This window comes from Petaurus breviceps, unplaced genomic scaffold, assembly GCF_028583685.1.
Source record: "Petaurus breviceps papuanus isolate PSGF00001 unplaced genomic scaffold, PetGlider_PUasm1.0 76, whole genome shotgun sequence".
NCBI classification, from domain to species: domain Eukaryota; kingdom Metazoa; phylum Chordata; class Mammalia; order Diprotodontia; family Petauridae; genus Petaurus; species Petaurus breviceps.
Genome location: NW_027186473.1, coordinates 24,084,316 through 24,109,659, shown reverse-complemented (window position 1 = coordinate 24,109,659; position 25,344 = coordinate 24,084,316). Strand labels below are relative to the sequence as shown.

At 34.5% G+C, this 25,344-nt stretch overlaps 1 protein-coding gene across 4 annotated transcripts in view; it reads left to right on the top strand.

Moving 5' to 3' along the window:
* EPHA5 (EPH receptor A5) overlaps window positions 1-25,344 on the top strand; it is a 520,714-nt gene that overhangs the window by 271,909 nt on the left and 223,461 nt on the right. For 2 of the 4 annotated variants that reach the window (XM_069105315.1, XM_069105314.1), the window contains exons 4-5: window positions 18,744-18,899; window positions 23,855-24,190. In XM_069105315.1, coding sequence (XP_068961416.1) covers window positions 18,744-18,899; window positions 23,855-24,190 — 492 coding nt within the window. The remainder of the gene's footprint in view (window positions 1-18,743; window positions 18,900-23,854; window positions 24,191-25,344) is intronic. The other 2 variants (XM_069105317.1, XM_069105316.1) reach the window with 1 other exon arrangement.

Below are 25,344 nucleotides of genomic sequence, written 5' to 3'. Positions count from 1 at the left end.
TGATGGCATATCAAGAATATTTAGTTACCTCTGAAAAATACCATATCTTCTTTCTTAAGTCCTTTAGAGTTAGTTTGAGTATTGATACTCAAAATTTCTCAAATTTGCAAATGTTGGCATGCATACTGACAAAGATGTATATGTCATTTAAAAAAAGTTAGATATATTCTCCTTTTTTCATTGTTTATGATCAGGTGATCCCAAACAGTATAGAATTTTTCTGTCTTTGCAAATTTTAAATATTTAAGGGAAGATAATGATCTACTTAAATATTTAGTGATCTTCCAAAGTTCTACACTCACACTTTATTGTGATATCAGCATGACCCTACTTTCTCATAGGTTATTCTAACTTGGCAGAACTTCAGAGAGGTTCTACCAACCATAAATGAATTGAACTATAGCCCAGTGACAGACTATATGCATTATGTTTAAAGACTAACCAAGATAAATATGGAGAGATTTATCAGCAGAATTTTGGTAGCATGAGGGATATCAAAGAGGCACAGCAACAAAATGGGTCTCAGTCATAGATAGCCCTTCTCTGATTTACCATAATAATGGCAGAATGATGGGTGGGGGAGAGAAATTAAATGCTAGAATCATATCATTCTTAGTTTGGCTACCTATAAACACTAATGTATCTGTAGGTATACATACAACAAACTATGGCCAATTGGAATGAATTGACACCCTCCTAAAGAAAGTTATATGAAAGAGGTGGTAGCTAAATCAGGTTTTTGTTTTGTTTTGTCATTATCAGTCATGTCTGTCTCTGTGACTCCATTTCTTAGCAAAGATACTGGAGTGGTTTGCCATTTCCCTCTCCAGTTCATTTTACAGAAGAGGAATTGAGACAAACAGGGTTAATTGACTAGCCCAGGGTCACACATGAGTCTTTCTAACCCCAAGCTTGGCACTGCATCCACTGTGCCAGCTAGCTAAATAAAAGTAAGCCTCAAAAGTTCTACTCTGTGGGACACATAAAGGAGTTAATAAAGTCTGTTACATTATGATCCCAAAGATAATAGGATGTATGTTATGAAATACTTTGTCAAATTATCCAAGCACTATCAATGATAAAAGCATAAAGAAATAGATAACCACATATGTACTTTAGAGTTATAAACCAACCTGTTTGGACCTAATCAGTAAGTAGAAAAACCTCAATTCTATGAATAACTTAAAATGGATCTCCAAACTAAGTCTACATATACTTTGATTTTCATTGATTTCCATGAAAAAGTGGATATAGAGGAAAATGTGAAGTCCTCTTCCATAATATGGTACACAGTAAAAAAAATGAAATGAGTAGAATGTAATACACTTAGAAATCTTAAGCTGATGTGTCATAAATATTTCAAGGATAGGGTTTTAAAACACTGGATGCAGAAAGTAATTTTATATTTGAAATGTCTCTGGATCTCCTATAGAACGTGCTGTTTCTATATTAATTTGTTAAAAAATAACCACTATGTGTCTTGGAATTTACAAAAAAAAAATTTTGGAGGTGATCTGTGAATTCTTTAAGTTAGTAATTCACTTTCTATATTCAGAGTCCTGGATAGTTCTCTTCTATTATTGCCTTTATTTTGGTTTTAAGTGTGTGTGTGTGTGTGTGTGTGTGTGTGTGTAAGTGTGTGTGTGTGTGTGTGTGTATGTGTGTGTGTGTTTTCCTGCTGTGCTCTTGTGGGAGACCTAGGACCTTTAGGTATCCTCTACTCATCCTGTCTTTGAAATCAGTATGTTTTACTTGCACAGTAAGCATATATTCTTCTATTGTCATTTTGCTTCTATTGCAGATTGCCCTTTACTTCTGATTTCAATTCACAAGCAAAATTTCTCCCTTTTGAAACTTTAGTGAGACTTACAATTAAAGATTTGTTTTTCAATTCTAACTTTTATTTTTGCCATGAAAGTTATAAATTCAGCTCTCATAATTCTTATTTATCTTTTGAGCCACTCAGGAAAATTGTGCTGTGGTTCCATGTTCTCCTCAAATCCCATAGGGTCCTTTGTTTCATCAAGTCTTGGATCATTTTGCTTTATTTTATAGTATGTATTCAAAGATGCCTGAAATCATTTACTTAGAACTGAAGGCTTGTGATAGTAATGGAATATAAAGATCCCCCTGTATTGGCTTGGTTTTCAAATTGATTGTGTTAAAACCCAGAGCTTGTTAATCCCAACTGTGGGATGGACTTGTTGATGTGAAAAGAGAGTCCTGAACTGGGAGGAGCTGGTGACTTCGATTTGGAGAGGCACAAGAGAGAGGCAGAAGAACTTTTTTTAGAAGCAGCACCCTCATAGAGGCAGAGAGAGACTGAGAGGATTGCTGAGGGCCACTTTGAATTGCCCTGGACTTTTGAGACCTGCCCCTGGCGCTGCCAAGGACTGAGGAGACATGGCTGTTTTGCTGGTACTTTGTCTGTCTGTTTTGATGTTGTTTTGCCAGATTTGTCCACTGGTGAAAGACAGTCCTGTTGTTGAAGAAGCCTTGGAACCTGGCTGTTGGTTAAGACCTCCTGAGACTTTCCTGCAGACAGAGAGTGAATACTGTCCACTGGTGAAGGACAGTGCTGTTGTGGCAGGGGTCTGGGAACCTTTCTGTTGGCTAAGAGCTCCTGAGACTGTCCTGCAGAGAGAGTGAATACTGTCCACTGGTGAAGGACAGTGCTTTTGTTGCAGGGGTCTGGGAACCTTTCTGTTGGTTCAGAGCTACTGAGACTGTACTGCAGACAGAGAGTGAATACTGTCCACTGGTGAAGGGCAGTGCTGTTGTGTCAGGGGTCCAGGAACCTTTTTGTTGGTTCTGAAGCCCTGAAGAAGGATTTTCTTGTTGTGTGTTTACAGAAATCCTGGAAGAGGGTTTTGCTCATGTTTTCAGGGTTCCTAGGACTATTCTGCAGACAGAGAATGAATTAATGAAGAGACTGGCAATTTATCTTGTGGCCTTGCTAAGCTTTGTCTCCCCAGGAACAAAGATTGCTGAGAACTTGCCTAGTGTCAAGATGAAGAAAAGACCTCCATTTGGGTATTAAGTGCTGTGCTTAAACTTGTTGTAACTCTGGGGTAGATTCAATTGTGATCCAGGGGTGGGGAACTTTTGACCTTTTTGTGTTCTATGATTGAACAAATGAATGTACTTTACTTATGATAGGAAACTAATCTCCATTTGAGAAGAGGGGCTTTGTGATGGACTAAATGAAGATACAGCCTAGGGGTGGAGTAGTATTTAGAACAGTTACTTTGTAATTGATTGAATGAATGTAAGGTCCTGGGGTGGGGTAGTACTTGGAGATTATTTAATCACACTTAGTAAATGCTGTATTTTGAATGATGTCATATTTTGATCTTCTCTGTTCTTAATTTGTCACTGAATAAAATGGAGAGCACCTATGCTGGTATTCTGAACCTTGGGAAGTTGCCTTTCCTTGGCATTACATTACAAGGCTATATTTCCTTTTATTGTTAGTGTTTTCTGCTTTGATTTATGTACTTGTTTTTTTGAATTTTATTAATAATTTTGGTTTCTACTCCCATTATATTTTTCCTATCAAGTCATTTTTTTCACACCTTCCCTTATGATTGGTTTCCTTGAAAGATGGATCTCAAAGAGTCTCAGCCTGCTCCCACAGTTGGAAATTCACAGTTCACCAACCCAGGTTTCTGGCCCAAAGTGGCTATATAGATATAGATGTGTACGTGTGTGTGTGTGTGCAGTAGAATGCTGTACAGAATTCCTTCCCAATATACACACAGTCCTGTCATTGTTTTTATTATATTCCCTCTGTTCTTTAGTTTTTTTGGGGCTGTAGGCAATTTGGTGCTTTGTAGCAGTACTGCTAAAGGGTTGTGATAGTCTAGCTATCTTGGTCAGGACAAATTTTCTAGCCTGAAGCCATGGTCTCCATGGTACTAGAAATAAGAATGAGACACTTGGGCATGGGTGAGGGTGTGAGTTTGGGTTTTTGTTTAATTTTTTTATGAGTCTTCTTTGTATCAGCTAATGTAGCCTTGATACTGGTAGAATGGAAGGTAGGTAAGGAGTATTAAATGATGTAAGTATCAGGGGGCATGAGTTCATACTTTTTAATCTTCTTTTGGATTTAGGGTACCAGATAATGGAGACATATGAAGTATTTTTACTTTGGTGCATAATTTCTGCTTCAGAGAGTTTTGAGAGATCACAAGGCTCAAAAAAATAGAAACCCCATGAAGTAACTACTACCTCTATCACAAAAAAATGCAAGCATGAAATTGACTTAATGGACAAAATTAATGACTAGTTATAGTATTTCAGTATCAGATGTCTCTATGCAGTGATTTACAAGAAAGAATAAAGGTAAATGTAAACATAGAAATAGAATAGGTGATGAAGATTAGGAAGGACAATATGTATGATTCTATTTACTTTAACATGACTGGGGTAAAGAATAGTCAAAGTAAAAAAAATGTCAAATATGAAAAAATTATTATATTAACATTTATTTGAGAAGTATTGATGCAAAATTTACCAAAATAAGAATCAAATAGATCGTCTACTAAATTTCTAATTATCTGAGAAAAAAGAGAGATACTGATGCCAACCACTACATTACTGTATCATATAAGCTCATTTGAAAAATTATTTGGAGTATTATTATGAAAAAATAAGAATAATATTGCTACATAAAGTCACATGCAGTTGAGGAGAAAATGATTCTGCAGTGAGTGAACTGCAGCTAAGGTATTTCATCTCATAAGCATTCATGAATGAACCCGAAATGATTAAAACAAAGAGTTTTACAACAGAACAGATATTTTGATATTCTTAATGTATTTTCCTCTACATAGATGACAGTAGAACAATAACTCATAGACTCAATCTCTTATATTATGTGAAGAAATGGCAGTGTCCCTTAAGAAAATGATATTGAGAAAAGTAACTGCACTTGATTGTAAAGAAGAAATCATTGCTAGAGCTATGTTTAAGGTCACAGAACATCATTACAAAAAAAAAAGAATTCTCAAAGATGATGAGATTTGAAAAATTAGATTAACAATGGATGGATTAGTCTACTAAAAATCTATTAGCACTTACCATTTGGCATGCTTACTATTTCCTATTTACCATCTGTGAAAATGTGCTGTGTGATCCTCAATGAAACAAAAAGTGGAAAATGCAGTCATTTTTAAAAAGCATATTACATTTTTATTATCACATAAACAAGGGTTGTAGAAAATATAAAATCTTGTTTGCTGTAGTGGTGGTAGTTGTTGTTTTTAACATTTTCTTGTGGGAGGGGGGAGACACATCCTTGAAGATGCTCCTCAAAGTTTCTGCCATTTACATGGTGAGAGAATATAAATCCTAGGATACCTCTACCTAGAAATATAATTTTGCTCAACGATTTATTAAGCATTTGGTATCTTCTTAATTGTAAGGTAAGTCATGCATCCATCTATGTTATTTTCCTGAGTCTAGAAGTATCTACTTTACAATTATTTAGTAAGATTTTCCAGGAGATCCCAAACTTGTTTGACTGTATTAACTTACATCAAGATTCTGAAAGATACAAAGGGTCCTCAATGAAATCTACAGTAATAGAAAAGTTGGAGAAAGCATCTATATCAGGGAAAAAGTGAATAAGAACACATTTTTCAGGCTATGACATCCATCCATCCATCCATCCATCCATCCATCCATCCATCCGTCCGTCCGTCCGTCCGTCCGTCCGTCCATCCGTCCGTCCGTCCGTCTGTCTATCTGTCTGTCTATCTATTGGTGTATTAATTTTACTTATCTGGTTTTAGACCTGGGATTGTGTTTGTTTTGGGACCTTTCAGTATGGGAATGCCTTCCACTGATCTAGATAAGTGATTTTATTGTAGCCTGGATTCCTACAAAGATTCTTGGGCATTGAGAAGTTGTGATTTGGCCATAGTCACAATAGATCTATATCTATGATTTTACTTTTATCTATAAATTTCTATATATATAGCTTCAAGCCAAAATATTTGTTAATTTAATCATGGTATATAGAAAGAGGGATATCTTTGGAGCCAGAAAGCAGAAAGTTTTCAAATTTTTCCCCTTATTCCTGTGATCACTAAACTAAAAATATCGTCTGTCTAAACTTTAAATGAGTAAAAATAGACATATCAACAAACTGTCATACATATGTGTGTACACACACAAACACACATCTGTGTGTGTCACTTGTGTGTCTGAGTATTTAGATTGTTACAATTATTTCCCATAGTATAACTAATACATGCCAAAGACAGGACTTGAATTCAGTTCTCAGAATACCAAGTCTAATAATTTTTTTCAGTATCCTCTATTGTCTGTCTTTAGATATTTTGAAGTAAATTGTAAGTGGAAACTGTAAAACATACTGTAAAGCATCTGGAACATACAACTAAAACTTACAGTTGCCTTCATAAATCCAGGTTGTCTGTCCAAAAATATATGGAGGAAGATATTGAACCATAAGGTGAAATGGACAATAACCTAATGTGATTATCTAAGCTTTATTCCTTCTTGAAATGATCATGTGTGTATGATGGGCACACATGTTTGGATGAGGGCTAGTATAAATCCCTTATAGTCTTAGAAAAAATGTTTATTAGGGATTCGGGGGGGCATGTCTTCCTGGCTAAGAATTATGTCTTAATGAGAATACCTTCAATTTTATCATTTGGAATCTACCTAGAGATGTGCACAGTAAAAATGGGTGGCAAATGACTCACTGTTATTTTCAAATGAGTGTCAACAACTGCTTTCATCATTTTCATGTATTTAATATAGAAATGCTTTGTGATCTCAGTCTCTTTCACTCCTCAATCTATAATCCTGTGATTTCAGCATTTATTAGAAGCTAATGCCAATTATAGTTTTCAAATATATGTTACACCTAACCTTTTTTTTTAAACAGTCAATTAATAGCTATGGTTTTAGCTCCATCACTTGGCTGTAGAAAAAGGCACACTTTTGAAAAGGCAGAAGCTACTTCACTAGAAATTTTGACAATCTTTAGGTTTCAGATATCTGCTCTGAGGCAGTTAGGTGGTACAATGAATAGAGAATTAGATCAGGAGTCAGGAAGACCTCAGTTCATATCTGGTCTCAGAAACTTCCTAGATGTGTGACCCCTGGCAAGTCACTTCACCTCTATTTGCCTCAATTTCCTCAATTTTAAAATGAGCATAATAGCAGTACTTACCTAAGAGTGTTGTTGAGAGGATAAAATGAGATAATATTTGTAAAAACACTTACAATAGCACCTACCTCATAGTAGGCACTATAAAAATGCCTTAAATGTTTTTCTCTTTTCTTTCCCTATGTTTGTGAATAACAAAGGCACTATTTAAAAAGGATCATTAAATGCATTCTCCAAAGATCTATTATTTCATCACTGTGGGTACCAGTTCCAAAGTTGTAGCTTACAATCTCTCTACATCTTCATGCATATTAATTGCCATTAATCCCCTGGGGGATGGGGGAAAAACCACCACTCTAATGATGAATCTCTCTCTAAACTTAACTAGTATATTCTTGAGTGATGACTCTCTCTAAACATCATTGATCTGAGATAACATTTGTAAAGGACTTAGAAAAGGACGTGGCATGCAGTAGATCCTTAATAAATGTTTATTCCTTTTTTCTTTTCTGCTCTCTTGTATTGACAGCTAACTTATAGGTCATTTCTATGTACTTACCTGAAGCCTCTTTAGCTTTGTAAGACCAACTATTTCTTGTATTTGTGATATCTCTTATTAGAATACAAGAACACATTTAAATTTCAGGATGAAGTATTGGAGAAGAACTTTAATGAAGATCTGTTTTTAATTCAAAAGTGATGTAATTTTTGATGTATATGAGTCCTCTGTGAGTTTCAATTTAGATGAACCTCAACAGATTTACTTTATGTTGTCTTAGTAGAAGGAAATATGATTTCTCTTCAGAAATGGAAGTTGTTTTTCTTCTTATTCTGGAATACTCTATGCCTTTATACCTTTCCCTCTTTCTTAGAAGTTCTCAATTTTATTTCCACAACTTAATAGTTTTAGAGAGTTGAGTGCACTGAACAGTTAAGTGACTTACCCAGAGTCACCCAGCCTCTATGTGTAAGAGAACAAACTTGAATTGTGATCTTCCCACCCCCAAGGCTGACTCTCTGCCCTCTATGCTATGTGGGTAACATCTCTGCTATGTTATCATTTTCAAAATTCCTGTTTGCATATGTCATCTTTATTGCTCTAGAGCAGGAGTTCTAAACATTGATGGGTTCCATGCATCTCAAGGGATTTCATACATAGATTTCAGAGGGTCTATGAAAGGAATCATGTCTTTATTTTCACTGTTTGTTTTTTTGTTCCTTTGCAATCCTGTGGAGTTATGCATTTAAAAGCATTGTTTTAGGAGTCCACAGGTTTTATTAACTGCTGACATGGTCGATGACATAAAAAGCTTAAGAAACCTTGGTCTACAGCGCAGCAAATTTTGCAATATGTTGTACAGTAAATAGGTGGAAGGGACTAAAGATTCACCAACTTGTATTCAATAAAATTATTTACTGAGCAATAGTTATGTGTGAGGCAGTATTGGGGATCCAGATATATAAAACATATCAAGTCTTCACAAAAGTAGCTTACAATTTACCCATATGTCATCAGAACAAAAAAGCTCTTCACCCAGCAAGGATCTTTCACAATTCTGCTGGTACACCCCTGCAAGAATCAGATCAAATTGGATTATTATGCACTTAGGAGTAACTGAACATAGCACATAACAGGTTAAGTTCCATGACTTCCTGAGTACCTAAATGTATCAAAGATTTCTAAATGTATTTGTGTTGAGCTTTCCACACTAAAATAGATCATGCCACTGATGCCTCAATAGATGATATTCTAGAATTACAGTGGCCAAAACCAATACCATAAACAGACAAAAACCAACCTTCAGTCAAACTTTCCAATGGCTTTTTCTCCAGATTTATCCAAGAAAGGAATCAGATGACAGTTGGGCAGCAAATCACTAAACCTGTGCTCTCAGCCTTTCTGGTGTGGTACAATCTAAAAGAATCTGAACTTTATTGGTAGTCTTCAAGAATCCAGAGTTTAATAGAGCTGAACAATCAGGAAATTATCATGACATTTGACAAGACCAAATTTGGATGTTAGGCATCATTCCTAAATAGTTGCATTTAACTTCTATTAGCCATGGTTTAAATGAATGCTCAGATACAAAATCAGCATCTCTTTGCACCTACTGAGGAAATAAGACAACACAAAGAGACATTTTCCGAAATCTCTGCCTTTACTGTGGCTTTGTCTTCTTGTCATCAGCCTCATCAAGGAAGTTGAAGTTGGAGAATAACTAAGGAAATGTAAGATTCATGTTTAACAACCCATTCAAAGTATTTTATGATATAAATTTTGTTTTCCAGTGAAATTCCTAAATTTTTTTTCTTTAAAAGGGGATTAAAAGTTCAGTCTTCCTACTTAAATTTTTCTTAGAAAGATTGTTTTGACTAAATTCTATTTTACTGGGTGGGCTTTTTAAGATGGAGTCTGAAACATTCCACTTAATGTCAATTTTTTGATATGTGGGAACATTTGCTGAAATATTTTTTATCTCTTTCTTTTTACATTCATGTCTGCAATGAATTCTTATACAAAAACAATTTCTGATTATAAAATGGGAATGTAATTCAGCTTAATTTAACAAATATTTGTTAAGTACCTATGTTAAATTTCATCTGCTAGCCATCAATAACACCTTGATAAAACAAACCATAGACCCAGGCCTCTAAGAGATTACAGTCTAATGGTAATAAAGAAATAGGATGCATCTACAATACATATATGTATCCGTAAGATCACATATGGGTAGATGTGAACATACACACATACATATATGTATATAAACCCATTTTTAATAAGTTAAGTATATAGAAGATAGCCAAGTACATTGGCATGATAGATTTGTAAAGAGTAACATTTATAGCTGAATCATAGAGAAAGGTGGAACAGATTCATAGGATTCTCAATTGACAGCTTTAGAAGCAATATATGATTATATGACTTATGTTGAAATTAGTCTGTAACCAAATCAGATACAACCAAAAAAGGAAGTCATTATCATTGTCTTTGGCTCCCTAACTAGCTTTATGAATGCCCATTGGTATTTTGAGGTACCTAAAACCTGTGTATCTATGTGACAGGCAGTGAAAAAATCAGTAGGAATGTTGTGAGTTTGTCTGTTTTTAGCATGTCTTTTTGATATTATATTTTTAAACAGTTATCTTGTACTGCAGCTAAATTCATATTTATACATTTTCTGTTTTTGATTCTTACAACAATTCTTTTTAACTGGATTTAGAAAATAAAAAGAAAGCTTAACTAGGATTTTCTAAAAAATCAGATCTTATATGTTCTTGACCCCGAACATTTAATCTTTTGGATATTTAGTTACTATTCTCTTTGTATTCTTCAGAAAAAAATAATATTTTTGGTTTACTGTTAACTTTTTATATAGCTTAGAAGGGAGGGATTTCCTTGCCTTCTCTGCTATATACATCTCTCAGTTTCTCTCTTAAATCAGGGGTGAGTCATTAAAATTAATCACTGTTACTGTCAGTTAAATCATTTCTTTTTTTTTTAAAGAATGGATTTTTAAAAGGAGACATTAAAGAACACTATAATCTTCAGTAGTTTTTCCAGAGATATCTATATCTACTATATTATATATCATGATTGAATAAAAGTTGTGGACTTTCAAATAAACAGAAAGAATATAGTTGATAATTCTGATTCATACATTTTAAGTGTTGGATTATTATGATGGATTTTTGAGTCTTTGGCATTGATTCAAACCTCACATGGTATTCAACACTCAATCTTTCTATGGCTATTTCTTGACCATGTCCCAAACCATTACTTATGTGAGTACATTCACTTGTACATTTTGTAGTATCTCTTCTTTCCTCTGAGGAAATTGAGGGAGTTGAGGGGATTTAGGAGGGCAAGTGATTAATTGTTAGAATTGAGTGAAATACACTGACTCCATCTTGTGACTCAGTTTTGGAGCTAATTTAATCCCCATTTAATTATGGGTTTAGCCCTACTTCAGTCTTGTGAGAAAAATTTATTCAGTTGTGGAAATTGGGAGAATAACTTTATTGCACTGTTGGAACCTAACGCTCCATGTCTGGGAAGCTGCAACAACACTACCTGCTGCTTAGAAGACCTAGGGGATCTAAAAGGCCTAGGTTATAATGACTATAAACTCAGATCCAAAGTTTGATGCAAGGAGTTTTCTCTCAATTGTACATCTCAAGTAACCCATATGTGTTACTTGAAAACTGCCTTCATACTGGTCAAGCAGCATTTGTTTCCATATTCCTTTGATTGCTTACTGGCACTTGGGAAGAGGGGGACAGTTCTTTTTTTGAATTCAGGGAATTTTACCTGTTACCTGTTCACTCTCCCTCCTCCCAACTTGGAAAGTCCCTAATGTTTCTTCCAATTAGAAATCAGATTGCCTAATATTTTGTTTCCTTTTAATTAATTACCCCTATATGATTGTTTTTAATATATAAAAGTCTTTCTTCCCTTGTATTCAGGATCCAGCCCTTGGTTGAACAAAGTGCCTGGTCTCTATTTGTTAGACAATTGGTAAACATTGCTTAATACATCATTATGTTCAGATTGAACTTTGTTTCCTCAGTCATTTTACCTTTCACTTAACACAGAACTGATGAACTCTGAATGCAGATTGAGCATACTTTTTTTTTTGCTTTCTTTATTTTTCTCATTTTTTTGGTCTGTGTTTTCTCTAAATTTGCATGACTTCACATGTACAATCAGCATCAAATTGCTTGCCTTCTCAAGGAGGGGAGAAGCTTGGGATGGAGGGACAGAATTTAGACCTCATAATATGAAAAAAAAATTTAAAAACATTTACCTATATTGGGAAATATTTATTAAAAAAAGAAAAGTATATTATAATGTACATTACTTTTCCTTAAAAAAAGATCATTAAGGACACATTTAATTGAAAAAGAATTTGGACTTGTTCTATAACAAGAACAAGGGTTGGCAGATAGAAAACGCATATCTTATAGAGATATCCATAAAATATTAAGAGATCTAGCAGAAAGCACTGAATGAATTAGATAAATGTTATAGAATACTTAAGGAAGGATATTACAATATTGTTTCAGGATTAAAAGTCATGTATAATTATGGGCTTTACAGCAAAGATGAATATTTGTCCACTTTAAGGGAACCCACTTAAAAGTGTGGGAGAAATAGGGACCACACTTAAAGTGACTTATATACTAGCACCGTGCTACGTACTGGAGATATAAAGAAGACACAATGAAAAATAGGCCCTCTCCTAAAGAATCTCTTCTGATGAAAGGAAATAAATGGTACACATCAACAAATACAATGTATAATAAAAGCAAATACAAAGTGAATGGAGGCACCACTAACAACTTGAGGTGATCAGGAAAGGCCTTATTTGGGATTTTTGCACTAGAACTCAAACTAGAATGGAGCTTCTAAAAATTGGAGATGAAGAATCCCACATGTTTTAGGCATAGAGGGCAGCAAATATTATGGAATAGAGGGGGAGATGGGATGTACCATATATAGAAGAAAAAGTTGACTAGTTTGGCTAATATGTAGAGTGCATATTAAGCGGTAATTTAAAATCAGTTTAAGAAGGAAGCTTAGGTCAGATTCTGAAGGATTTCTAAATGTCAAATATGGGGTCTGGTTGTCACAAAAAAAAAGTAGAGAAATGGGAGGTAGTGACCATGAACACCACGAAATGACAATGCTAATTTTAAAAATATGATTATTATCAAAGAGCCCAAGGAGCCCTATTTCTCAACCAAGTCTAGAGATGCAGAAATTATCTACAAGTCTAATGCCACTATTAGTCAGCACAACAACTTTAATTGCTCCCTTTCCTACCTGAGCCAATCTACCTCTCCTTAGGCAATCTGTTGGTTTACTTGGAGAGCATTCACAATATTGTTACTGGTGATGTCTGCTATTGATGCAGACAGCCAATCAAATTTGCCCACTGTAGTTCCTTATTATGACGAATGTACCAGACTGACCCTCCCCTGAGGGATGGGATTACCACAGCTGTCCTTGTATTTTTTTTTAATAATTTGTTCTTTTTAATTGTTGTGACACTTTTTGTACTGCACATAAAACTTGTGACTGAGTGAATAAACACACACACACATACCCCAATTCTTAAAGTGCTTATATCTGCCAGTCCCTATGTTTAGGGTATCAAAAAAAAAATGCTTCTAAGAAAACCTTCCAATAGATTACATTTTATTAAGGGAAGATAATACATATAAATGAGCTAGAGTTGGAAGGGGAAGAAAGGTATATGGTGCTGAGGGTAGCATGATTTAGAGATGGCTCTGATGTTCCTTGGTGGCCTTATTTCTGATTCCTAGAAAAATAATGTGCAATCTCACTTATCAGAGCCAAGGTTATTTGGAAGAGCATTTCAGGTGACAGTAGAAAAAGGAGTAGCCCAGTACAAGCAGCATGTTATGGAGTTGGCCTGCAAAGAGCATTTCTCACTAAGGAGGAGGATGAGGATTTTTTAAACAATGTTGGTAGCCAACTCTCTTACTGTTTTCAAATGCCATTGAGTATAATGGGGATGGGGTCGGATAAATACCAAACTATTTTTTTATCCTCTATTTAATTTTGAAAAAGCTTCAGACAATATCACAACTTCTTTCTCATTACCAGAAAGCTACTGCTACTCTCTCTCATCCTCAAATTGTATCTAGCTGAAAATCTATCCAAATAAACTGACTTATCTTGCATTCCCTGCTTCATGGAGATGAGAAGCATAGTAAACTCATGTTCTATAATGACTTTCTGTCATTCTTAATCAGATATAATTAGATAAATTCAAGACCTTTTTGAAGGCTAATTATATCTTGTACACTCTAGACATCAGCTGCCCTTGTTATATGTTGTGCATTTTTGTTTTCATTTCCTTTCCCTCTGCTGTCTCCCTGCAGAAGCAGATTTGGTTTGGCTTTCAGCACTAATTGGGAAGAAGAGTGGGAGGTATTCTCTCAGGGATCTGTGCATACAGCACCTCTCTGTATGCAGTGGATATAGAATTGAAGAATTACTTGTACACCACATTGTCAGTGGAATGATTTTAGTGGCACTAAACAGTCATTTCTAAGTGAGTAAAGGAAAAGAGTGGGAAATGCTTGGAAATGGGAAGAATCAACTTCTAAACTATGATAAAGATATAATTCCAAATCTTCCCTTCTTGCTTCAGATTTTTGAAATAACTATCTATGATAAATGTCTCTATTTTCCTTCTTGTGATATTTTAACCTGTAATCTGTTTTTTAATTTAAATATTTAACAGAAATTAATCTACTCTAACAGCATCAGCTTTCCCCATAGTAGTGAATACCAGTATGCTCAACTATGTCCAGCTTCTCTCTAGATTTTCATGATATTCTTTTCCACTGATTCTGCCTCTACCTTTCTGAGTAGTGCTTATTATCCTCTGTGGTTCTACATCCATGTCATACTCACTAAATAGCATATATCCTAATGCTCTGAAGTGGGTCCTCTTCTCTTTTCCCTCTATAGTATTGTCACACTCTCAGGGACTCATTTATCTCAATGAAGATCATTCCCAAACACACACACATATATATGTGTATATGTATATGTATGTGTACATGTGTATGTATATGTGTACACACACATATATATACACACACACAGCCATAGATAGATACACACATGCATACCTGAAAATATATGCATGGATATATTATGCATATACATAATATATACATGCACCCCTATATAATATTTGCAGTATACATAAGGTACACATACACACCTATCTACAAAGCCTTACCTTCTCTAGTGATTAGATGTGTGTATACACACATATACATATATACACATATGCACACATCTACATACATCTGCACATGTGTATGCATGGGTCATGTGTGTATATGTACATGCACATATCTGTATGTATATGTATCTATCTACACACATACACACATTATTAATCCCCCTACTGAGCTATAGTCCAATATTATTAATTATATTTAAAACATCTTGACTGAGTACTCCATAAGTATCTCAAACTCGACATTTCTGAATTTTGTACCCATTATCTTTCCCTTCAAACCTTTTTCTCCTTTTACATTCTCCATTATGTAGATGGTATTCCCTCCACTTCCATCCTAGTCCTGCAGACTCATAAGCTTTTCACTTGTTTTCAATCTCTCCTTCTTTACTAGCACATTTCCTACTTTGCTCACATAGTGAGAAACCAGGACTCTTTGGAAAAGACCCTGATGTTGGGAAAAATTGAAGGCAAAAAGAAAAGGAGATGCCAGAAGATGAGATGTATACATAGTATCATGGAAACAATGAACATGATCTTGGACAATCTTCAAGAGATAGTGGAGGATAGAAAGGCCTGGCATTCTGTGGTCTATGGGGTCACAAAGGATCAAACACTACTGCTCAACTCAAGAATGGCAACAAATATGTCCATTTATCCCCTTTCCTGAATAATTCCCTAATTGATCCTTCTATCTGTGCTAAATATTGTGCTATTTCTCTTTTGCATTTTGTAAACTCCTTGAAAAGTCATTTACAATGTGTGCTTCCACTTTCACTCTCTTCTTAATACCTTATAGTCTGTCTTTTGATGTCATCACACATCACAAAAAAATCTCTTAGTCTTAGTTATCGTATCCAATTGCTTTGTCTCAATACTCATTTTCCTTGACCTCTGTGTAGCCTTTCAGACAATTGATCATTCTGTCCTCCTTGATACTCACTTTTCTCTAGTTTTACAGGACACCACTCTTTCTTGTTTTCCTTCCTACTTATTTGACTGCTTATTTAATGGACGCTTTACTGGATCCTTCTCCAAAATCAAGCTTTCATATCAAGATGACTAAATTCTGTCATTATGGATTCCAGTTTATGCTTACAGCTTCTTATATGCTTAAAGGGATGATTTTTGTCAGTTGCTGAAGCTTACAAATTCATTCACCTAAAGTCAATATACTAATAAGTAACTGAACTTACATTTAGGTATATTCTTAGGCAAGAGGCACATTTTTCTATGAAATTAAATCATCCCCACTTGCAATCTACTGGCCTATATGGCCATTTCACCAGTGCAGTGATTTCATCAGAATAAGAGATACCTGGTGTGGAGACTACTTCTGTTAATATAAATCAGCTGTTCTTTTACAATTCATTAGACATTTCCCTGGAATACACAGACATTAAATGGCTTGCCAGGGATCATATATCTAATATGTGTGAGAGGCAGAAATTAAGCCCAAGGTTCCCTAAACCCAAGACCTGGATTCTAGAAATTAAGAAAATGTTTTACAAAACTACATGTTAAAATAAGAGATATGCTTATTGGAAAGAAAAAAAAGAATCTTTTTTTTCTATAGAAATCTTTGTTCTTTCTTTTGTTTATAAGTGAAAGTCATAAAAATCAGATTCTTATAAGTAATAATAAAGTCCTAAAAATGGTAGAAGTCACTGTTTTTTTGTGAGATAAATGAATATATGAAAACATTTTTTGCATATTCAAGATACTTAAATAGAAACTATAATAAAATTATTTTTTCCATGAAAATGATATTTCCCCCTAGGCTTTTACATGTATAACAGAAAATGGCATTCATTTGTTCTCTACTGTGCTTTATATGTCTTTGAATTCAGAGATATTTGGGATTTTGTAAGATGGACTTTTATGTGAACATAATGTTTAGAGATCACTTAAGAATAAAAAAAGAATGTATATCTATTCGGGGTGATCACCAGATATGTAGAATTTGTGAGGAGCCACTTTGCATTTAAAAGCAAATACTAAAAGGGATGAAAGAGGATGCCTATGTGAATGGCTTGTCTAGAAAAGGAGGATAAAATCCTAAAGAACTTAATACTTAGCTAAGTGTAGTATAATGTCCCAGAGTAATTATATTAAAATGGAAAAAAATTAAATCTCTTTCCAATCATTTCACTACAAGAAAGGAGTTGGTACTATCAAAAGCTCCTCCTTATCTTTCAAATATCCCCACGTTACTATGAATTTATAAAAGCATTAATGCTCTTTTCTCAGCATAATTAGATCCACTGAAGAAATCTCCTCAATAAAGCCAACTCCCACTTATGATCATGGTGGGAAACCCTCTAAGTGATTTACTGGAAACCTTATCTTATCTGTAGTATATGCAAAGTAGACAGAAGTTTTTGTATTCAGCAAAATTTTCTATTGAAATTCATGTTCATTGACAGGTTTTTATGAATGTTTGGATTGTATGATTGTACTTGTATGAATTATTTCAACTCTCCAATATTAATTTGGAGTTTAGAGAACTGATGGAACAAGAAGTTAATTTGTTAATAATAATCTAAATTCTGACAAAGTACATTCAAGTTAAAGTAAATACCTCATGTGCCACTTATAGGGAAATTGTGATATTGAATATTTTAACTGTATTTTCGTATTGTAACAACATTGAATTAAAAAACAAACAAACTAGTTTTGTGATTTTCCTGGTACAGGGAATTATTAGTTAGGAAACTCCCTTTGCTCATGCAGACCAGCTCCTACTTTCCTATTAGAGATTTAGTGTATTGCACTGGGTACTTAGTGGTGAACAGGCTTACCTAAGTCTTTCCAGTCAGTGTGTGTCATAGGAGAGACCTGAACCCAGGACTTCCTGATTCAATGGCTAGCTCTCTACTCCCTAGCCCAACTTTGTGTTGAGAATTATACCATTATCCCTAAGAACGTTAACCTAAGATACAATTCATCATGCCAGCTTTTCAACAACTCATAAATTCTCAATAATGACATGAAATGCATTCATCATCTATCACTCACACTTTCTATATCATTATCCAAATCACTGATCCAGATATTGAAAAGTATAGGGCACAGGATGGAGCCCCAAGACAAGGTACTAGGAATCACCCTCCATGTCAATACCACCTGATTAATTCAGCCATTCAATTCAATATTTATTGTATGCTAATTATATTCAAGGCATACAACTCTTTTAGAATGGTCATTCACCAAACTATGAGTTTGTTTATATATTTCTCCAGTTTTTCCATAAGGATATTGAGGGTTTTTATCAAATGCACTTTTGAAACTGATGCTTTCAGTCCACAACCTTTCTCTGATCTATAATCAGTTTATTTTTAAAGGAAAGAAGACTTTTTTTGTTTGACCATTTTATTTGTTTGAGCTGTGCTATTTATGAACTGCTCTTGGTTCTTAGGGGCTATGGCTTCCCTTTATAAATGCTCACAAACCATAGGTTTAGTAATCTCTTCTAAAACTTTTCTAAGGATTAGAAACAGTCTCACTTCTTTATACTTTGTAAAAATCCACCTTTTTTCCTCTTTCAGAGATTTGTCAAACCATTTGCTGATCTCTGGTCTTGCAGCTCTTCTTCAATTTTTCTATAAAATTTCTAAGATGATTAGCAACAATTCAATGTTCTTATGTCAACTTTTTTTTAATAGAGTTTGCTATAATTCTGCACCAGGAAACTTGATATCTTAGTGGAGTTATGATTTCATCAATGTTCTTACACTCTCCACCAATGCAGATTGCCACTCCCACAGCAGCTATTTGAGGGAAAGAGCTTAGCCTCTGATTTCTTTTGACAGTGTGCAAACCTGGATTCTTCAAAGCCTCACCTCAGAGCCAGAGCTGCAGCAAGTGTCCACCTCACAGTTATACCCATGAAGAAGCTTCGACCTCTTGTCTCTGTGAAAAGGACTATTTCAGGAGGGAGTCTGACCCACCTACAATGGCATGTACAAGTAAGGAAACCCTGTGTCTCTTAGATGATGCTATATTGTGCCAATCTGAAGGAGTGGCATGATAGAAATAAAAAAAATAACCTTGCATGCTTCTTTTTATCTTCAGTGGGCACAGTGTTTACTCACCCTAGCTACATGAATGTCCCCTCAAGCAAGCCTCATAAAGAGTAACTACACTCATTTAACACTAGTAGAATCATATAAATATTCTTTGTTAGATATTAGGAACAATTTTTTAGGTGACAACTCTTTCACTTGCTTTATGTTGAATTATGATACTCATGATTATTGCATTAATGATCGAGTTACCTTCCTGTCTGCTCATATAGATTATGTGCTGTATTCAAATTGTCAGTCTATCAGTTCATTTAAACATAGAACTCCTTTTGGCACAAAGGAGACAGTCATGCTTCAACCTGCCCCTCTGATTTGAAAAGAACAATATGAAGAAGGGCAGTTTAGCTATGTATAGTGCTTCTTCAAATCTAGGCAAGTTCATTTAGCAGCTCAGATATCAGAATAAAAACTGAGCCAACTTTTCAATTTAGGGTTACAGACTTTTGTCAAAGACCATATTAATGAATGTCTTTAAATGTAGCTTCTTATTATTCTGTGATCTCATAATGCTTTGGTTATCATCCTCAACATGAGCTATAGTCATAAAAATTCTCTTTGAGCTACAAAGCTGCACTGGCAGGCAATACCCATGTTGATCATTGTTCCTATTCATATCCCCATGAAATCTGACATACCACCACATTTCTTCAGTTCTATAGATGATATAGACAAACTTCAGTCATCACTGAAAAGCATATTCACAGGTCTGTTGCAAACAGAGATTTTAATGCAAATCTAGCAGAAAGGGGATCATAAAAGAGAGTCCAAGTCACCAGCTGCTTCTTTGGTCCATGCCCCATTTCACTTAGCCCAATGCCTATTTCTCAATCATATCTTGTTATATTTTCGTCCTTAATGTAGTATTTTTCTTCATGACAGGGATCACTATTGGTAAATCTTGACCTTAAAAACAGATAGATCTATCTTAGAAAAGCAGTGTCCAGAATATCACAAAGTGATATTTCACCTAAAATTATTCCCTTCTTCCTAGTTTCCAAAGATTTGTTTGAACACATTTTCAAGATTCTTCAGATAGTCCTTATTAAATATCTTTAGACTGAAGCTCTTGCTGATTCCCTCTGAGGATGCTGATTTTATGAGTTAGAGGATCATTCACTTCAAAGCATTGCCAACGAAATAGAACTCTTTAAGCTTTTGAGAAGAGAAGCTGAAATCTGCACAAAACCTCACTGGTGCCTTTAGGTAATTTACACTTCATATAAGGAAAAAAAAAACCAAAACCCTTTTTTTGGTAAATAAAATCCACAACATACCAGATATGGACAATTATTGGCAGTTTTCAACTATCAAAAAATAAATATGTACTCTGTAAATACATCTAAAAGAACACATTTTTGTTGTTTTAATTAGATAAAGCTTCCTTTTTTTAAGCTACGTAATGCCCAGTGACTGTGAATGTTCAGTCATGTTGAAATCTTAGTGTCATGAAGGAGAATTCAATTGAGTTTGAAGTATTTGAGAACATGAGTATGTCTAGGAGTTTTATGTCAGATGAATGTATAAAGAAAGCATTTCATAGAATTCAGTCCTTTAGACCTTGCCCAAGTGTTTTATTTTGAATTCAATTAAATTGAACAAATGTTTGTTGAATTTTAAAAACTGAGATACTTGAAGCAAAGGTACATGGGGGAGGGGGAAAGGAAGGAGGGAAGGAAATGCAAGTGAAGGGAATCTGCCTTGAGTTATCTTTATAGCTCCATTAATCCTTTATATAATTTCACACAAATAGACAGTCTCAGATTCCTCAAACACTAGGTGATGTGCCACTTTTTGCTGGGTATTGTGATAAGAGAGAGAAGGGTAGAGGACTGTTGATTTATAGTTGTAGGACAAGAGTCCAGAGACATAAGCTTTATATTACTAACCCCTCTGACTGTAAATTTTCCATCTCCCCCCCCTCAAAGGAACATTCATTTCTCTGCATTGCTCAAAATTCTGGTATGGTGTACTGTTAATCCTATATAATAGTATGTATAGATGACTGTGTAACTCTGTTTTCAGTTGCTTTCTGAGTGATATACATGATGCATATGTTTCCCACAAGCAGATGGATTGATAAATGTTCATATGAGAATCTTAAATGTTATAATCTGCTTGGCTTTATAAAATTTAAATTCATGGCACCAACTTTAGGCCTTATTTTATTTAAGAAGTGAGAAAATGCAGAAATTAAAAAAAGAAAAAAAATCAAATTGATAGTTCTTCAAGAACACACTTTTCAGCCACACTTTTTGACTATACTCCAGTATGCATACTTAGTTACAGCAGAATGCCATTACATGACTCTTCAGCACTAATCTGAGTCCATTTTTTATCTCGCTGCTTCAGAGTTGAGCTTGAGTATAGCACTCACATTGACTTCAAAGGCATTTTTGTACACACAGGAGTGTTAAGGTTTTGAGAGGGGCACAGTAAGGGAAGAAACAGGCTTTGGTACATGTTTCCTATTCCAAATGAATACTTTCTACATTCAGTATTTCATTTGAATGCTTCCTTCCTCCTAAAAAAAAGACACTCAAATATTTTGAATGCAGCTTTAAAAATAGATTTTACAAATTACACATGCCTTATTCTAGTATCTATAATTGATTGAGGTGGGGAAAGGCCATATGACAGTTCAATCAGAAAGTGGAATTCTCCCCTTTCCTGCCTATCCTTTAGAAAGGTGGATAATCACATCAAATCATCTTGCAATATCATATAGCCATTTCTGCTACAAGTGCTATCTTTCTGTTGGAATGTTTGCATGTGTGCTTGTTAGTATCAAGAGGGGTTACAATAGAAGATATTTTTAAATGTGGTGCTGGTTTTCAGAGGTGTTACCGTTTTAATTATGTGGTTCTTAAAAGGTTGTACTGCATAAATAAACTAGATAATGTACTTCCTTTCCTCTCTTATTTCACCTCCACCATAAGTATACTTACAAATATTCACAATAGATTCACATTTTTAGATTTGTCAAAGAGGAAATCTATACTAGGAAAATTAGTCTGTGACTTCCATAAGCTTCTTGATAAATATCAATACTAATAAATTATGTTTATATAACACTTTAAGTTTCAAAGAGAATTCTTTACAATAACCTGTTGCATGGATAGTTCACATTTTAGTATCTGCATTTTGCAGATGAGAAAGCTGGTGCTTTGAAGCTATGACAAAAATATAGTCTGTTAAAGTTTGAAAAGTATCTTCCATATATTATTTAATTTAATGCTGATGGAAATAGTTATGTCAATACTAATCTCCATATTACAGGTGAGGAAATTGAGGCTCAGAAAAGTTGTGACTGATAGTGATAACCCAAATAATAAATACCATGGTCAAGACTGCACAGTAGGGCTTTTGACTAAATGTACAGTAGTCTTTCCATGATTTCATGTTACTTTGCACCTTAACGATATGTGATAAAGTACTCTATCATTCTTCGCATTATTTCATTTCAGCAAAAGTTTCCTCTCTGAGTTTCTTTTAAAAAATGCATAATTCTAATTTCTCCTTTGTGAATCCTAACCATATGATCATTTCATTTCTGTCAAAAGTTAGAAATTTCTGTTAGGAAATCAGCTATGTATTTAGGTCGCTATGTAATTCAAAATCCATTATTTTCAATATGCTGATTTTCACCTCAAATTAGTCACAGTAATTTACAGAATAGAATGTTTCTCCCTGCATATCTGCAAAAGCATTGAGCAATTCCCAGTGTTGTGCTGATTTCATTATTGGCATCAGAATTCAAATATTTCATTAAGATAAGGTATTCCTGAATGGGACATAAAAAGTGAATTTATATTTATGTAATGATATTTTCATTTCAACTCAAATAAAAACATTGACAACTTAGGTTAGGAAGTAGGAAAGTCAGTTTGGAGGTATTTTGAGGGTATGGGTTGTGAGGTTTGAGACACTTATTTTTTTCATCTGACTGTTTTGATGTTCTTGGGGAAAAGTTTATTATGCTGTCTCTCTAGACACTAAACAATTGTGTATTTTTTAAAATAGACTACTTCCTATTAGAGAAAAAATGTTCCAGAGTTATCTATCATTGTTTTGTGTTTCATGAACCCCATATACTTTGTAAATTACAATCTATAAATTATAGTATTATGACATTAAAGGAGTATTGAGAGAAGAAATGTTATTAAAGATTGTGATGGTTGATCAGCCTCTTAAAACCTGGTGCTTTCTTGACAGAATGAGGGAAGGTTTAAAAATACTGTATGTGATTTGGCATGAGAAGATGGAATATATTTTGAAATATGTGTGAAATGTTTCTGCCAACTATGTGATTTGGGATCAAGGACTACAACTAAAAAAAAAAAAAAGGTTTCCATTTGCACTTGGTCTTCACTTTCCAGGCTGGTTGGAACTAGTAGCAAAGATAAATTATGTGTTCAGGCCTGAAAAGAAGAATTTAAATGTTCAGTATCTACACACACACACACACACACACACACACACACACACACACACACACATCGGCTCATGCGCACACACCTATGCGCACATACACATAAATAAATCTTAAACATTAACTATCATTCAATAATTCATAGTAAAATAAACATTTTATTAAACTAGAACTATACCTCAAAAAAAACCATTTATTTCAAAAGGGACATAAAATTCTCTAATATGAATGCATCTCTCCCTCTAACAAAGGACTTCAGATTTCATTACAAATTGACCATTACTTACTTCATACTTGAGAAAAAAATCAATCACATTATATGTTTCTTCAGCCCAGGGAATGGTAGGATGAGGAATGCATTACAATATCATCTTAAAATATGTTTTTCTCACTTTACTTTGCAAACCAGGACCCCCCTCAGCTCCTCGGAATGCCATCTCAAATGTTAACGAAACTAGTGTCTTTCTGGAATGGATTCCTCCTGCTGACACTGGTGGAAGGAAAGATGTGTCATATTTTATTGCATGCAAGAAGTGCAACTCCCATGCAGGTGTGTGTGAGGAGTGTGGCGGTCATGTCAGGTACCTCCCCCGTCAAATCGGCCTGAAAAACACCTCTGTCATGATGGTGGATCTCCTCGCTCACACAAACTATACCTTTGAAATTGAGGCAGTGAACGGAGTATCCGACTTGAGCCCAGGAACCCGGCAATATGTCTCAGTAAATGTAACCACAAATCAAGCAGGTAAGTGAAAATCCCAAATCACGAGGTGCCTCAGGCCCCAATTCTGTATGGTTTCTTGTGCAGCAGTACTGTTCATTGATTCAGGAAGAGGCCTTTCAAGCACAGGATAATAGGAAGATCAGGCCTAAATGAATCACATACTTTCTAATGTTTTCTTTGAGTTCTACAGTCTCACATACTAAATCCCCAGCACCAGCCATCACAAGAAATATGGCAATAAATTTTTTTTGTTTGCTCCTACACAAACACATACTTTTAAAATCCTTCCTTTCAAATATTCATGACAGTGTTTTGATTTCAGGTAATTTTTTCACCCAATGAAAAATGAATGGCAATAATTGATAGCTTACACCATTTTGAAATAAGTTTGTCCTTTTTTGCTTTTGCTTATTAAGCATTTGCTGGGGAGCTATAAAATATAGGTGACCTTGTTTTGCACATTACTATAGCTTTATTTGCATTTTAACATTTCCTTTTTGTTGCTGCTGTTTTTAATTATAAAACAAGTTGTATGCAAAAACATTTTCTTTACTAAAACATTTTCTAGAAATTAAGATGACAACTAACACATGGATCTTAAAAATATATTTCCCCTTCTTTTGCAATTCCAAGTCTTGTTAAGCATGAAATGATATTCAAGTTTCTATTACAACTGTTATGTCTTTGCCTTCTTTTTGACTTACTCCTTTTAATGAGTGAAATTTTTTTTTCTTTAAGCACTTCTTACTCTTAGTAAGAAAAGTTAGACCAGATAATGTGCATTCATTCATACCAGCCTATACAGAGCTACACTCAATAAATATTAAATGGTGATACCTTTTTTGTTTGTTTTTGGTTGATTGTTGTCTAAAACAGTTTATTAAGACGTTCTTCAAGGACATTATAAGAAAGAATTATGTCCCCCACCTCACCTTATTCTTAAAGAGATCCCTCCTTCCATTTCTAGTATTTAGTATTTCAGTCTCTCACTGGTCTAGAAGCAAATCCCATGACTCTCTCTTCATGAAACATAAGGATGTTTGACTGAGCAATACCATGTTTAGTTGGCATAATATTAGCATAGATTTGAGGTTCTAAAGACCACTCGGGATGCTAGGATTTTATTGATAATCAGACTCAATTGAAGTAACTAATTTGCATGTCAGGTAAACCAA